Source organism: Mastigoproctus giganteus, chromosome 9, assembly GCF_048544385.1.
Source record: "Mastigoproctus giganteus isolate SK-2022 chromosome 9, ASM4854438v1, whole genome shotgun sequence".
Lineage (NCBI taxonomy): Eukaryota > Metazoa > Arthropoda > Arachnida > Uropygi > Thelyphonidae > Mastigoproctus > Mastigoproctus giganteus.
Genome location: NC_143583.1, coordinates 116,752,742 through 116,768,430, shown reverse-complemented (window position 1 = coordinate 116,768,430; position 15,689 = coordinate 116,752,742). Strand labels below are relative to the sequence as shown.

The following is a 15,689-nucleotide window of genomic DNA, read 5'->3' as shown; positions in this document are numbered from 1 at the left end:
AGAAGGCATCTGAGTAAATGCTAAACAGGAGAGGGGGAGAGTACACATCTTTGCCTCACTCCACATTCAATGCTGATGTTTTCTGTATTTCTGCCCATCAACTACAGCAGATGCCGTTTGGTTCTTGTAGAGGTGTTTGATTATTCAGATGTTCTTTTCATCAAGGCCGGACTCCTCTAGGATCTTGATGAGCTTGGTATGTTGGACTCAATCAAAGGCCCTCTCAAAGTCAATAAAACAAAAATGAGCATCAATCTGTTGTTCTCTACACCTTTGCATCATGACCTGGGCACAAAATAGTGCTTCGCTTGTACTCAGTCCTTCCCTAAATATAAACTGTGCATCATCCATCAACTTCTCACAATTCCTGAAAATCCAATTTTGAATTATTTTTAGGAACATTTTGAGGACTTGGTTCATCAAGCTGATTAGTCTGAAGTCTCCACAAGTCCTTGTGTTTAGTTTTTTTGGGAAGAGTGATGAACGTTGATGTTAGCCAGAACCGAGGGATGTTATCTGTGTTGTAAATTCTGTTAAATAATTTAACAAGAATGTTGATTTTTTGTAGTCGAACAATTTGACTATTTCCTCTTTGATTTTATCAGGTCCTATGGCTTTGCCCTTCTTTATTGATTTAATTACCCTATCCACCTTGGATCTTACGATGGATGGCCTTATCACTGCATTGTTTTGCATCAAACTTACATTCACTGTCGGCAAAGAGGTCTTTTATGTATTTAGTCTACATGTCCAGTTTTTCTAATTCTTCCATGATAATCTCACCTTTGTCATTTCGGATTGAAGTTGGTTGTTTCGTTCTATTAATTCTTAAGATCTCTTTAATTTTTTTTTGTGAAGATTGAAATCATCATGTTTTTCTTGCAGAGCTTCTATTTCTCTGCATTTTTCTGTGATCCAGCTCTCTTTAGCTCCTTTAATTTTGTTTTTAATCAATCTATTCACCTCCTTGTACTTTAATGCAGTGCAGTTCTTAAATGCACTTCTCCATGAGTGTCAAAATTTCATCTGTCATCCAGTCCTTCTTCTTCAGACGTTTTCCATAACCTAGAACTTCTGAGCTCATTTTGGTCAGAACAGATTTAAAACTCTTCCAAAGATCTTCCACTTCCATCTCCTCCTGCCTATGGATGTGTTGCATTTTTTCATTAAGGCATGTCTTTATTAACTGATACATTTCTGGATTTTTTAACTTCTGTAAGTCAACTTTCTTCATTAGTTGCTTTTCTCCTAGTAGCCTTCAATCTCAGCTTGATCTCAGTTATGACTGGATTGTGGTTTGAATCGATATCTGCACTGAGGTGTCTTCATGCTTTTAATACTGCTCCGGAAATAATGATTGATGTAATCAATTTGGTTTTTGACCACATTTTGGGTGCTGTCTAGGAGAAACTTCCATGTATAGAGCCTTCTCTTGGGGAGTTGAAACCAGGTGTTAGCAATCATCAAGTTCTTCTCTTAGCAAAATTGTATCAGCTGATCCCCTCTTTCACCTTGCTCCAAGACCAAATTCTCCTACAGTTTCATCAGATCTGCCTTTTCCAACTTTAGCATTCAGATCTCCCATATCACCTAACAATATTTAGGTCTTGTTTCTTTGTTAGGTTGACTACTTCTTTCAGCTCTGTATAGAAATGTTCAATTTCCACATCTTCCTTATCAGCCATTGGAGCATATACTTGAATTTTGTTGACATTTAAGGTTGTCCCTTCAGTTGAAGTAACATTTGGAGTGAAGTAACGCTTGGAGTGTGGCACAAAGTTGAGGACTCTTTTGGAGACATCCTGGTAACCAGGATCCCCCACTCCATGCTGGTGTATGTTGATGTCATTTCCATAGTACAAGGTTGTGTCTTTGGAAACACTTGTGCCTGAACTAGGCCCTCTAGTTTCACATAGCCCCATCACCTCTACATTAAATCTTTTCATCTCCCGGATTGCATTCTTAAGTTTTCCTGCAGCAAACAGCATTCTGACATTCCATGTTCCAATTCACAAAAGATTTATCGTTTTGAGCCTGGGGATTCTTTGCACCCCTCTCCCATTAAAGGGACACCAGGAACTCGGGGCTGGTTGTAATTTTCTTGCCATGGTGATTGTTCTAGGGATATAGTAATGCAGTAGTTTCTCTGCTGGCTTTTTGCATCACAGTGCTGTAATGACATAATATATCACTAAGCTGTCAGGACAGTGACTGTTCAGATAGCTTCTATCCCCACTCATTGCCTGTACTGTAGGAGCTGCTGCCCTCATCCAGAGGTGTTATTTAGAGCACCATTTCCTAGGTATGTTGTCTTACTGGGCTAGAGTCACACCTACCCTGGTTTGAATTAGAGTATTCCTTCTCCTAGGTATCTCTCTCTCTTAGTCTGGCTCCTACCTCACAAAGACCAGTCTGGCTCAAGTGGCCCTACTAGTAGCTACGCTACTGCTGGCATGGCTCTCAAGGTTGTCAGAGTACACAAGCCCCATCACCACAACAAGGTGAAGATACCATCAAGTACAGTATTTAATTTAAAGATAAGATATAATAAAGAGTTGTACTGATACCTGAAATGTTTTAAATAATTTTTACCTTAACTCATCCAAAATTTATCAAATGTAAGTGCTCTGCATTTCCTAATAATCAGCAAAACTTGGTTTATGAGTGGCAAAATTAAATTTGGTAAGGGTTGTGATTGGAGAGTGATACTTGTAACTGATCTCTCTGATTGTAGTTGTATCACTATGACTTACCCATAGCTGTCGCTTCTCAGTCTACAGTTGAGACTTGATTTGAAATCTTCTTCATCTTACCATCATTACAGTTCTTAATATAGTCTTTTTTACAATAACATAGTTTTCTCTGTTAATAATAATAAAAGACTAATGTGAGATGAATACGGATATTTCACAAATGATAGTTCACAAATATTAAAATAGGTTGAGGGATGATGAACTTATTAGTAGTACACAACATTAGTGAGGAACTTTACTGTAATACATGCTGCTGACACTATGCTGCTGCAACAGGATCTGGAAAGGTTGAGCAGATGGGCTGAGAGGTGGCAAATGAAGTTTAACATTGACAAATGTAAGGTGCTGCACATGGGAAACAGCAACCCCAGAGCAACGTATCAACTCTGTGGTACAACACTGACAGTGGTGGAGAATGAAAGGGACTTGGGGGTGGTTGTGCAGGCAGATATGAAGTTCTCTGAGCAGTGCAGACGGGCTGCAAGAGTAGCTCATGGAGTATTGTCAATGATATACAGGAATTTTTCCAGCAGGGATAAGGAGGTGATTATTCCATTGTATAAGGCGATGGTCAGGCCACACCTAGAGTACTGTATACAGGTCTGGAGGCCTCATTTCAAGAAGGATGTAGAGCTGCTGGAACGAGTACAGAGAAGGGCAACAAGATTAGTGAATGGAACAAAGGGGTGCTCTTACGAAGAAAGGCTTAAGTTTTGCAAATTACAGTGTCTGGAGACTAGGCACCAGCGAGGTGATCTGATAGAGGTGTATAAAGCCTTGAATGGTTTAAGCATGCTCAATGCTGATGGGATTCTTCCTCTAGCTCAGAAAAATCACCTGAGAGGGCATAAATTCAAATTGAGGAAAGACAGATGTAGGATAGACGTGCGGAAATTTGCCTTTAGCCAGCGGGTGGTTGGTTGGTGGAACAGACTTCCATCCCTTGTGGTGGAGGTTGATAGCCTAAATAAGTTTGAGGCTCAGCTGGACAGGTATTTTGAATGAACAGAGGGGTGAAGCGGAAGTGGTTTTTTTTTTTTTGGCTGATGCTGCATAAGCTTGCTTTCTTGCATCAAATGCCTCTACTAATGCTAATGCTAATTAGAAAACACATATGGTAAAATGGGGGGGGCACTGTTAGGGCAGTTCAACCAACATTGTGCCATCAAGCTTATTTGTATCCTGATGTGATCCAGTGAAGTGTTACAGTTTCAAATATTTAATACACTCATAGCAGAACCTCTATGACTTTATGAATAAAAAAAATTGGTAAATTGCGTGAATTCCTAAAGCCAAAGGCATTTCCTTATGAGAGTGAAAATTTTCCTTACGAGAATGAAAATAATAGGCTGCCAACTGAGTTGAAATATAAAAATTATCTCAAATCATGCTTGTCATTTTAATAATTCGTCATAGCAGAGTGTGAGAGAAGCTTCAATAGAAAAGATTTGGGTGAATATTCTCTTACACTATATGGAAGTGCTGCTAATAGCCAATTCTAAATAGCAGTCCTTTGTTATAAAGAAAATTTTGATGACATTTCTGAAAAGGACAAAGTGTCTAAATATAACAGTCAATCAAGTCGGAAATCCACAGAGAGAAAAATCCCAGATAAAGTATTATTTAAAAGTGTACTGCACTGGTAAATAGTACAAAAAAGCTCCTGTTTTCTTTCTTTTCTTTTGTAAAAAAAACTCCTGTCCTTTGCCTGTTTTAGCCAAAGAATCTTCTGTTGTCCTCCCTCCTGTACTGGCTGAATCATCATCACCCTGATTAGTTGGAAACTTTACTTGAATACATATGATAAAAATAACTTCTCATCAGAGAGTTGGATGGCAACTGTTTGATGAGAAGCTTAGTCTAGTCATGTTATTGTAGTTGATAGCATTAAAATCCAGCACCTATTAGAAAGGTTGCAAGTTTGAGCCTGTAAACTGCCATGAAAACTGAATGGCCTGTTGTGAACTTTGGTGCTGAAAATCTGGCTGCTCTAATTCTCTATGCATGCAGTCACAATAAATAGGTAAACTCTTCTGGCCTTAATAATATCAGTGCCTCTGTAGCCAGGTGGGTAGGAGCAGCAGTGTGTAGCACACGCTTCTTGATTAGACCAGGGTTTGAGCCTGTGACCACCAAATATAGAGGAGGCAGAAAGGTCAGGGAATGACCACCGCATATCCCCGGAGCAATATGGCCTTAGTTGCTAATGCGCCTAAAAAAAACCAAATAACAAATAATAACTTAATAATATCGAGAATAAATGGAAATTATTATCACTATTTATTTCTATTCAAGAAGCACATTTTATAGATAAGGAAAGAGTATAAACATTTTGCATCTACATTTCCACATGAGGAATTCTTTAGGGAAGAGATGCCAGAACTTTATCAAACTCTAATGGGAAGGGGGAGTTAAGTGATTTTGTGATATCTGAAAAGAAAGTGGAACAGAAATTGTTGAAGATAAACATAAGAAAGGCACTTGGAGTGGATAGGATCTATTCAGTTATATTAAGGGAGGCCACAAAGGAGATTAGCAAACCCTTAGCCATAATTATGAAAGCATCCTTGAATTCAGTGGAGGTCCCTGTGGAACAGAGATGTGCAAATGTCCTCAATTCCCAAAGAGGGATCAAAAAGTGACGTGAGTATTTACAGATTGTTAGCTTAATGTCTGTTCCAGGGAAAATAATGGAGTCACTACTTAAGGAAGTAATGCAGGACCATCTAAACAGGAATGCAATTATACTGCAGTCACAGAATTGATTTTTTAAGAGTTGGTCTTGCATGACCAATCTGATTGGATACTGTGATGCAGTAATGAAGGAGCTCGATGCAAAAAATTATTTTGATATCATATACTTGGATTTCAGGAAAACTTTTGATACTGTTGCACATAAAGGAGCAATATTGCATTAAGGGCAAGTTTCTACTATTTATAAAGGGATGGTTGTGTGGGAGAAGACAGTGAGTGGTTATTAATGGGCACTGCTCTTTGTGGACTAATGTTATTAGTGCCCCCCCCCAGGGTTTGGGTTGGATTCCTTGTTGTGTATTATATTTATTAATGATGTTGATGATGTGATATTAATGATGTGAAGGCAGGCATATCAGGCTTATTGTCCAAGTTTGCAGTTGATACAAAGGTTGACTTGGTGATTAATGATAGTAATCAAGGTAAGCTACTGCAAAAGATCTAGAACAGTTAGGCCGATGGGCTGAGAAATGGCAGTTGAAGTTTAACAGTGACAAATGCAAGGTATTGCCTATGGGTAACAGGAAAACATACCAACAGTGTGGTACTACACTCAGAGTGATATGGCACATTATAACCATAGTTGTTTTTGCGCCATAAAAATCTAAACCAACCAACTATACTCAGGATAGTGGAAAATGAAAATGACCTGGGGATAATTGTGTAGTTAGATATGAAGTTCTCTAAACAATGCAGACAGACTGCCAGGACTGCTCATGGGGTTTTATCAATGGATACAGAAGCTTTTCTTGTAGAGATAAAGAAGTGATTATCCTTTTGTACAAGGCCATGGTTTAGTTGCATATAGGTCTGGAGACCTCATTTTAGGATGTGCTGGAATGGTGCAGAGAAGGGCAATAAAATTGGTGAGCGGGAGTAGAATGGTGCTCTAACCAGGAAAGGCTTCAGTTTTGCTAACTGCAGCATCAGGAGACTAGGCCCCTATGAAATGATCTGATTCAGATGTTTAGGGATTTGAATGGTTTGAGTAACCCCACTGTTGATGCCATTCTTCCTCATGCTGAGACTATGTACAATGAGGGTACATAATTTCAAATTGTGGAAGGATGATTGCAGGATAAATGTGCAGAAGTTTGCCTTCAGCCAGTGCGTTGTTGATTGCTGGAATAAACTTTCATCAGTTATTGTGGAAGGGAGTAGTTTGAATAACTATCCTCACTATCCTCCACTAGAATCTGGCTAATTCAAGGAAGAATTAGACAGATTCTAGTGGAGGATAGTGGGTGAGGTGAATAGTGTTTTTTTTTTTGGCAAAAGTAAAGAAAACCAACACGAGAACTATGGGAAACTTACCAGACAAACTGGTTTGTCAACATTGCAGTTTCTCCCTGTGTTCTTGGCAAACAGACAGTGTGTTATCGGTAGTGACAGTAGAAGTTGAGATAGATATATTGATTGAAATGTAGGTGTGACAGACGTACTGATCGGTGCGTGAACACAACAGACAATAACATCATAAGTGATACGTGCGTGCGTGCGTGTGTGTGTGTGTGTGTGTGTGTGTATGTATGTATGTATATATATATATATATATATATATAAAGAATCTTTCTTTCTTTCTTTCTTTCTTTCTTTCCCTATTATTTCATAATTTCCTATTCCTATTATTTCCTTTTCCTATTATTTCCTAACATAACCTTTAAAGTTAGATAAGGAACCTTTTCATGTTATTTCATAACCTAACACTTAAGATCGGGTTAGGAAATATAATGAAAAATAAAGAAACCTTTGCTTTTTTCCTAATCTAACCTTAAAGGTTATGTTATGAAATAAGGTTTCCTAACTTAATCTTTAAGATTAGGTTAGGAAACCTAGCCTTAAAAAAAAAGTACAAATAAATCAGTAATATGGTATTTTAATAGTGAAAACACAAATGAACTCCAGTAATCTGCTTGTAATAATGAGAAAAAACTAATTATTACACCATTTGTCATGCCTATTACACCGTCTGTCATGTCTGTTGTGTAAATCAATACATTGTTCTTGACTTCTACTGCTGTTGCCGATAACATGCATTGTCTGTTTACTGAGAATGCAGGGAGAAACTGTGGCAAACCAATTTTTTTCAGTAAGTTTCTTGTAGTTTGCCGTGGTTCTCGTGTTGGGTTTATTTTATTTACCTTAGCTTTTTTTTTTTTTTTTTTGACTGATGCTCTATGAGCTTATTTTCTTGCATCATTTTCCAGTGCTAATACTAATATAGTGTACATTTGTGAAATTAATATGAAATATTGGTTTGTAAACCTTTTAGATTAATATATTTTATGAAACACTTACTAAATTTAATAATGTTTTTTTGTTTTCAGATATCAATGAATGCGTGCATTTCCCACACATGTGCCAGAATGGAAGGTGTCGTAATACCATTGGAAGTTTCAGTTGCCAGTGTAATCCAGGTTTTACTTTAGATACTGATGGTCTGAACTGCACAGGTAGGAAACTGGTGAGCACTGATACTCTCTTGATCCTTGATTTTTATTTTGTTTACCATCTCTGTAGGCATTAAACTCTACAAAGTAATGGTCTGTAGACTTCTATTTTTGTCAGAATTTTCTAGTGTACATGCTGATTTTCCCTTAATTTAAGTATCTGCGATGTTGGTAGATCTCAGTATTGCTATCTATTTTTAATTTGTTATTCATGTGAACTTTCTTTGAAGTTTCTATATGGTAACGATTACACTGTTATTCATTTTTAAATAAAGCGTCTCTTTTTTTTTTAAGGCAAAATTTTTAGGTGCTTATTCCAAATCTGTAATTGATTTTGTTGTGTTGCAACAATATTTTCCACAATGTTAAAAATAAAAGATGTACTTCCCTTAGCACAATATATATGTATTTTGAACATATAAGTATTGTTCAGCGTATGCGTTTTAGGATAGAGTAATAAAAACAAATAGCATTGTACACAGCTACTCAGTAATTTCACTGAAGCAATACTTTATTTAGTGTTTTGAAATTATTATTGCACATGGATGCATTTGCACTTTTTTTAAATTCTTGTGCTTATCACATGAATCCTTTTTAAAACAGCAAAGTAATCTGCAATCATTGCCTCATTATATTTGTTGTTCCTTGTTTTCATCCATTCAGTTGCAGCCGACTTTTGGAGACTTAATGGGCGAGCTGCCTCCATGCTGTCTGATCTTCAACAGCTTCTTCCACATCCTTCATGCTCATGCCAGTGTTGCTCTTGATGGTATCAAGCAGTGTGTTCTTTGCTGACCTCTTCTCCTTGTTCTACTGGCCTTTCCTAGCATTATCAATTTATTCTTGAGTTCTTTCATAAAATTTTCTGGTGAAAAATACTGGAGTAGGTCACCAAGTCTTTCTCTAGTGGTGGCACTGTTATATAGCTGTATAGGGCTTTACTAATTAAAACTTGTCTTTAAAAATCTTTTCTTATATCTTTTCTGATAAGGTGATATTTTGTCCCAAAATTAGATACAACTAATCAATGTGACAAACCCCTCCACTTAATTAAAGTCCCCTTCATCCATAACTTGTAGAATTTAAAAAGCATCCCTTCAAACTTTCAAATACCAGCACTATGCTAAAGCATAGGCAGCTGGAATTGATAGTTAGAACAAAGAATGCTTTTACTGCCAAAAGAGGCTTATCGTAAACTTAGTGTAAATATTATTACCTTTCCATGATTATAAATAGTCAAACCTGATGAACCTTATCACACAATACTCATGTTTCACAAAAGAATTTAAAATAAACACCTTAAAACCATATTTAGAAACTATTTAGCAAGAGCACATATAAAAGCAATCATCACAGCTACACATTAGTGCCACCTAATTACATTTACCTGACATCTATTTTTCTATAGTTTTGATATCTCAGTGAAGCATTTCTCCTTGTTCATCACTCACTACACCAAGGTTGTGTGAAAAGTATTCAAGGTTGCTGTTCAGGAAATATATCTTCACACTTATGTTGCAACCTAATTTTTTGAAACCAGTAAGCATTTTGTTGATAGTCTTCTCATGGTCCTTTTATCTTTAAATGCCTTTTTCACATTACTTTTAAATGCTAATTATGCCCCCACCTCTTTCTAAGACACAGAACTTGTAAAATTATCTTGCAGCAGCCTTCTAATTCTCAGTCCATCAAAAACACCATTATGGATTTGGTTTGGTTTTTTTTTTTTAGGAGCATTACCAACTAAGGCCATATTGCTCTGGGATATGCGGTGGTCATTTCCTGACCTTTCCGCATCCTCCGTATTTGGTGGTGACGGGCTCGAACCCCGGTCTAATCAAGAAGCGTGTGCTACGCACTGCTGCTCCTTCCCACCTGGCTACGGAGGCGGCCTACCATTATGGAGTTCAGCCTTCCTTATTTCAGGGAATTATAAAATTTTGTAACATAACTCCCTTTGTCTGTAGCTTTAACAATATGTTTCATTAGGCCAACTTTTTTATGTAGCTATGGCAGAAGCCATTCCCTTGGAAAGACTAGTGGTAATATTAACTGAGAATATTTTTTTTTCCATGTGGGAGATTTGCTTTTTTTTTTCATTGTGTCCTTTTAGAATTAGCATTAGCATTAGTTGAGGCATATGATGCAAGAAAGCAAGCTTATACACATCAGCCAAAAAAAAAAAAAAAAAAAACACCCCTTCCCATTTCACCCATTCGGTCACTTCAAATGTTTCTCCAGTTCGGGCTTAAATTTATTTAAGCTATCAAATTCCACAACAACAGAACTGTTCCAGCAATCAACCACCCGCTGGCTAAAGGCAAACTTCCTCACATGTATTCTACAACTGTATTTCCTCAATTTGAATCTATGCCCACTCAGGTTCAAGCAGAAGTATCCGGTCAGCATTAAGCCTGCTCAAACATTCAAGTCTTTATACCTCGATCAGATCACCTAGCAGGTGCCTAGTCTCCAGATGCTGCAGCTTGCAGAACGTCAGCCTTTCTTTGTAAGTGCACCCGCTTTTTTCCTCTCACCAGTCGTCTTACCCTTCTCTGTACCCGGCCTGACCATTGCCTTATACAAGGGGATAATCACCTCCTTGTCTTTGCTACCAAAATTCCTATTTATCATTGACAAAACTCCATGACCTGCTCTGGCAGCCTCTCTGCACTGCTCAGAGAACTTCATATCTGACTACACAATTACTCCCAGGTCTTTTTGATTCAACACCTCTCTGAGTGTAGTACCACACAGTTGGTACATTTTTCTTGGTTTACTGCTACCCATATGGAGTACATTTCACTTGACAATGTTAAACTTCCGTTGCCACTTCTAAGCCCACTGCCTAGCTTTTCTAGATCAAGTTTCAGTAGCATACCGTCTTAACTGTCATTAACAACCCTGCTAACCTTTGTATCATCTGCAAACTTGGGTATTAAGCCTGTTATACCTTCATTGATATCATTGATAAATACACAAAATAACAATGGGCCCAGCACCGAACGCTGTGGGACCACTAATAACATTAGTCCACATAGAGCATTGTCCAATTATTACCACTCTCTGCCATCTCCCAATGGTGCATTATAGCCTTAGTTGCTAATGCGCCAATAAAATCCAAACCAAACAAACAAACAAGCCATCTCCCACTCAACCATCCCTTAATTCATTGCAGTAACTTGCCCTTAATGCCATACTGCTCCAATTTGTACAGCAGTCTTCCATGTGAAACAGTATCAAAACTTTCCTGAAATCCAAGTATATGATATCAAAATTATTTTTTGCATCCAGTTCCTTTGTGACCACATTGTAGTATCCAATCAAATTGGTAAGACAAGACTTCCCCTTAACAAACCCATGCTGTGTATAAGCTATTACGGCTGTCTTGTCTAGGTGATCCTGTATCACCTCATTTACCAGTGACTCCATTACTTTCCCCAGAACAGAAGTTAAACTAACAGGTCTATAATTATTTTGTCACCCTTTGAGCCCCCTTTGTGAATTGGGGATACATTTACACATCTCCAGTCCATGGGGACCTCCCCTGACTCTAAGGATGCTCTCATAATTATGGCTAAGGGTTTGCTTACTTCCCTTGCTGCCTCCTTCATTATTACTGGATAGATTCCATCTGCCCCAGTTACCTTTTTTATGTTCAACTTCAACAATTTCTCCTCCACTTTGCTCCCAGTTATTACAAAATCACTATTAGAGTTTGATAAACTTGTGGCATTCCCCTCCTTGAATAACTCCTCATGTGTGAATGTAGATGCAAAATACTCATTCAGTTTATCAGTTACTTGAGCAGGATCATCAATAGTCGAACCATTTAAGTGGACCAATCTGATTCATACCCTTCCTTCTAGAGTTTATATAAGTAAAGAACTCTTTGCTGTTTTTCTTTGTGTCCTTTGCCAAAGATTTCTCGTAATCTGCCTTCGCCTGCCTAACCTCGTTTGTGATTTGATTATAGACTAGCTTATATGTGCAATAGACTTCTGTGTTGCCTGATAATTTATATGCATCCCATGCATTTTTCTTTTCTTTCCACAAGCCTCATTAATTCATCTGACATCCATTTAGGCCTGAATCTTGAACAGTATTTCTTAGTTGGTATGAAAAGCCTAGTAGCCTCCAAGATTAAGTCCCTGAAGGCTTCCCATTTAGAATTCACCATTGGTATTATCATCAGTTGATCCTACTGTATAGAATTTAATAACAGACTGAGCCACTATAGTCATCTTTATGAAAACAAAAACCCTTCCCTTTACCCTTGATGGTAGTTACATCGTTAAGTAAATCCCACATCAGTACACTGTTATCACTGTCACCTGGTGGTTCCTTTATCTGCATATTCTTAATGCATGAATAATCACTGCTGATAATGAGATCAAAGTTATTACTCCCCTCTGGTTGCCCCTCGAACATGTTGTTGTAGAAAACAGTTCTCCAATAAATTCACAAAAGTCTTGCTAGTGTGTGAGTGACCAATCCACAAGTTCCAGTCAATATCTGGAAAGTTAAAATCGTCTATCACAAGACATTCTGATTTACTGGCCAATTCTATTTCTCTGCACAACTGTTCATTGTAGTCATCAGAGTCATTAGGCCTATAACATTCTCATACTCTCATTTTCCCTTTCACACTGCACTGTCCACCCATGTCAACTGGATGTACTTCCTTAGATTTTGTGTTTCTTAACTAACAGCATAACCCCTCCTCCCTTCCTGTCCTGTCTATCCTTTCTGTACACATTGTACTCCCCCAAATTCCAATTCTGCACTGCTTATTTCTGTGTGACTCCATGTCTCTGATATCCTAACAATATCTGCCTTCGATGTCTTGATCAGCACTTCAAATTCATCAATTTTATTTACTATACTTCTAGCATTAGTGTACATGCAAGTATACATGCACTTGTTCTTACTCTTAGTTGTCTTTATGACTTCCAGCAGCTCTTGAAGTCCCCAGCAACTTGCTGTCTAGGCTGCTGCTCATTACAATAGAAGCAGTGCAAAAATCACTTTCGCCTCTGCCTGCAGTTACTGTTAATCTTTTAATCTATGAATCCCCCAATCTAGCAGTTTTCCGACTCACCTAACACCACCTTGATAGCCTCAGCAAATATTCTTTCACCCTTTCTATTTAAGTATATCCCATCCCCGTAGAAGCAGTCTCTTCTGTTAGCAAGCATGGACCATGCTAAAAAAATTCTAACCCACGAGCCTTGCACAATCTCTCCAAGGCCGAATTGATTGAAAAGGCTATCATCATATACTCCCTCCTATCATGTCTGGGCAGAATTGCAGATACTTTCAAATTTAACCCTAACTCGTGACTTTTTTCCAGCATTGACCTGTGCTCGTTAAGTAAATCTGCAGATTTCTTACTCTTAAGGTCATTAGTGCCAACATGTACAACAATATCACCAAAATTGTGTGCCCTTAAAAGATGATATCTGCCTTACAACATCATCAACTTTTGCCTCTGGTCCCGTTCCACCTATCAAATTTTTAATCCAGTGATCGACTTTAGCCCTCTAACCTATTTACAACGAGCAAAAGAATTTTGTGTAACCCAGCAGTTATCCAAGAATAGTTAGCACAAATTCAAATCACCACATACTCTTCACTCTTATCACAGTATTTTACCTTTTTTTTTTTTTTTTTTACAAGAATTTCAGTGTTTCAAGTTTCCTTTTAGTGTACAGAATAAGCAATGGAAATTGAGGTTAAGATGTTCCCATTGTGCATCAGAACTTGTTTTAAGCTCATCATCAACAACTAATATCCTTTTAAATGGATTGTCAATTAAACTGTTTACTTCCTACAGAACACCTGAGATTCCTTCTTGGAGTAAAAGCAAACAAATTCCTTTTCTTTTTGACTTTTACCAATCAATCAGAATGCCAAGTGCAGGTAGATTCTTTTGATTCAACCAGCAGCATAAGAGCTTAATTGAATCCTTTGGTAAATCCAAATCTCATAATAGATTGTTCAGTTCAGCTTCTGCAATTCTCTTATGTAGCTTCAACTTCTATGCTTAATTTGGGAACACTCAGAATCAAAGCATGTATGGGAAGCATCAATTCCTGGGGATCAACTGGTACAATTTTCACTATATGAGAGAAAATAAATAGTTGATAGTTGATTTGGTATTACATTATAACTTTGTTTGTGGTACTGCACTGCACTGCATCCTGTAATGTTGCACATCCAAACATAGTAATCAGTGTGTGATATCTGGGTCCACCAAGCCAAGTTACACTGAGGGCTTTTTGTCTTCCATTAACTTATTGTCTCACAATTTCAACACTGCCGAAACCACATTATATCAAGGATCTGGGAATATTCTTGTGTACATTGCCATATCCAAAAATTTTACCAGTTCCTGCAACATGTCTTCTCCTCCCCTCAACTTTTGCCAGTCAACTTAATTAATGACTTATCTCTTACTACCTTTCTCTGCTCTATATCACACTGATGTTAAGTTGCTTCTACCTAATATTTCCATGGGTGCTGCTCTTCTGATTTGGCATCTGTAATTTCAGCTCTCTCTCTCTCTCTCTCTCATGCACAGATCAGTTAGTCAACATACTTTTGCTATCCAACTCCAGTCTCACAGAACTACAAGCATTTCTCAAGATCACAAGCAGTAAAGAATAATCTAATAGTCTACTTAAAAACTGTATTCAAATTCCACTCACTCTATCTGAAATTCGCTAACTACAGCCTTGATTGAAGATTTTAGAAATTCCTCCAGTCTATGACAGGATTCAACCCAGATATGTTCAAATGAGTGATAAGTGCAAAACCTATTATACTAGGATACTGGTACTGTGAGTGAAGTGACCACTAGAACTGAAGCTCCATAGGCATAAAAAATATCATAAACAAAAATCCCTCAAAACAACCTATTGGAGGGCAGGAGATACTGACCAGTGTCCTCTGAATCCCCGCACAAAGTACATAGTAGACTTCCATGGTAGACACTTGTCACTTCAGCCAAGTCTAAAGCTGACCTGCTAGCATCCCATTTTTCTTCCAACTCATGTATTAATGATCTTGGTAAAACACTTCCCACCATTCCCAACACGCTCCATTCAATGCCTCCTGTGGTCTTCCATCAAAAGGATGTCAGAAGGATTTTGAAGAATCTTGATGCTAAGAAAGCTCCAGGTCCTGATGGTATTTCTCCACTGGTTCTCAAAACCTGTGCTCGTGAACTTATTCCTGTTCTTTGCCGCCTCTTTTCACTTTCCTAAAAAAAAGTGACAAATGCCTCCCACCCAATTATCTTCCCATTGCAATTACTTCTACTCTTTCTAAAGTAATGGAGAAATCAATTAACCGCCAACTCTTAAACTACCTAGAAACCTTCTGTCTGATCAATGATCGCCAGTGTGGATTCCGTTAATTCCATCGACTGGTGATATTCTGGCTTATGTTACCCATTTATGGACAAATTCAATGGAAAAGTTTGGTGAAACACAAGCAGTTGCTCTTGACATCTCAAAGGCTTTTGATCGTGTTTGGCATAAAGGTCTTCTAAACAAGCTTCCATCTTATGGCTTGCCAACTGTTTTTTGTAATTGATTATGCAGTTTTCTCTCTGATCGCTCACGGAGAGTGATGGTAGTGGTTCTCTGTCTTCTAACTTCTCCACTAATGCTGGTGTCCACCAAGGATCAGTTCTTTCCCCCACTCTTTTCCCTCTTGTATATTAATG

At 37.9% G+C, this 15,689-nt stretch overlaps 1 protein-coding gene across 3 annotated transcripts in view; it reads left to right on the top strand.

Moving 5' to 3' along the window:
• LOC150080668 (fibrillin-2-like) overlaps window positions 1–15,689 on the top strand; it is a 1,460,049-nt gene that overhangs the window by 646,143 nt on the left and 798,217 nt on the right. For all 3 annotated transcript variants that reach the window (XM_090381969.1, XM_090381968.1, XM_090381967.1), the window contains exon 24: window positions 7,835–7,960. In XM_090381969.1, the coding sequence (XP_090238095.1) occupies window positions 7,835–7,960 (126 nt within the window). The remainder of the gene's footprint in view (window positions 1–7,834; window positions 7,961–15,689) is intronic.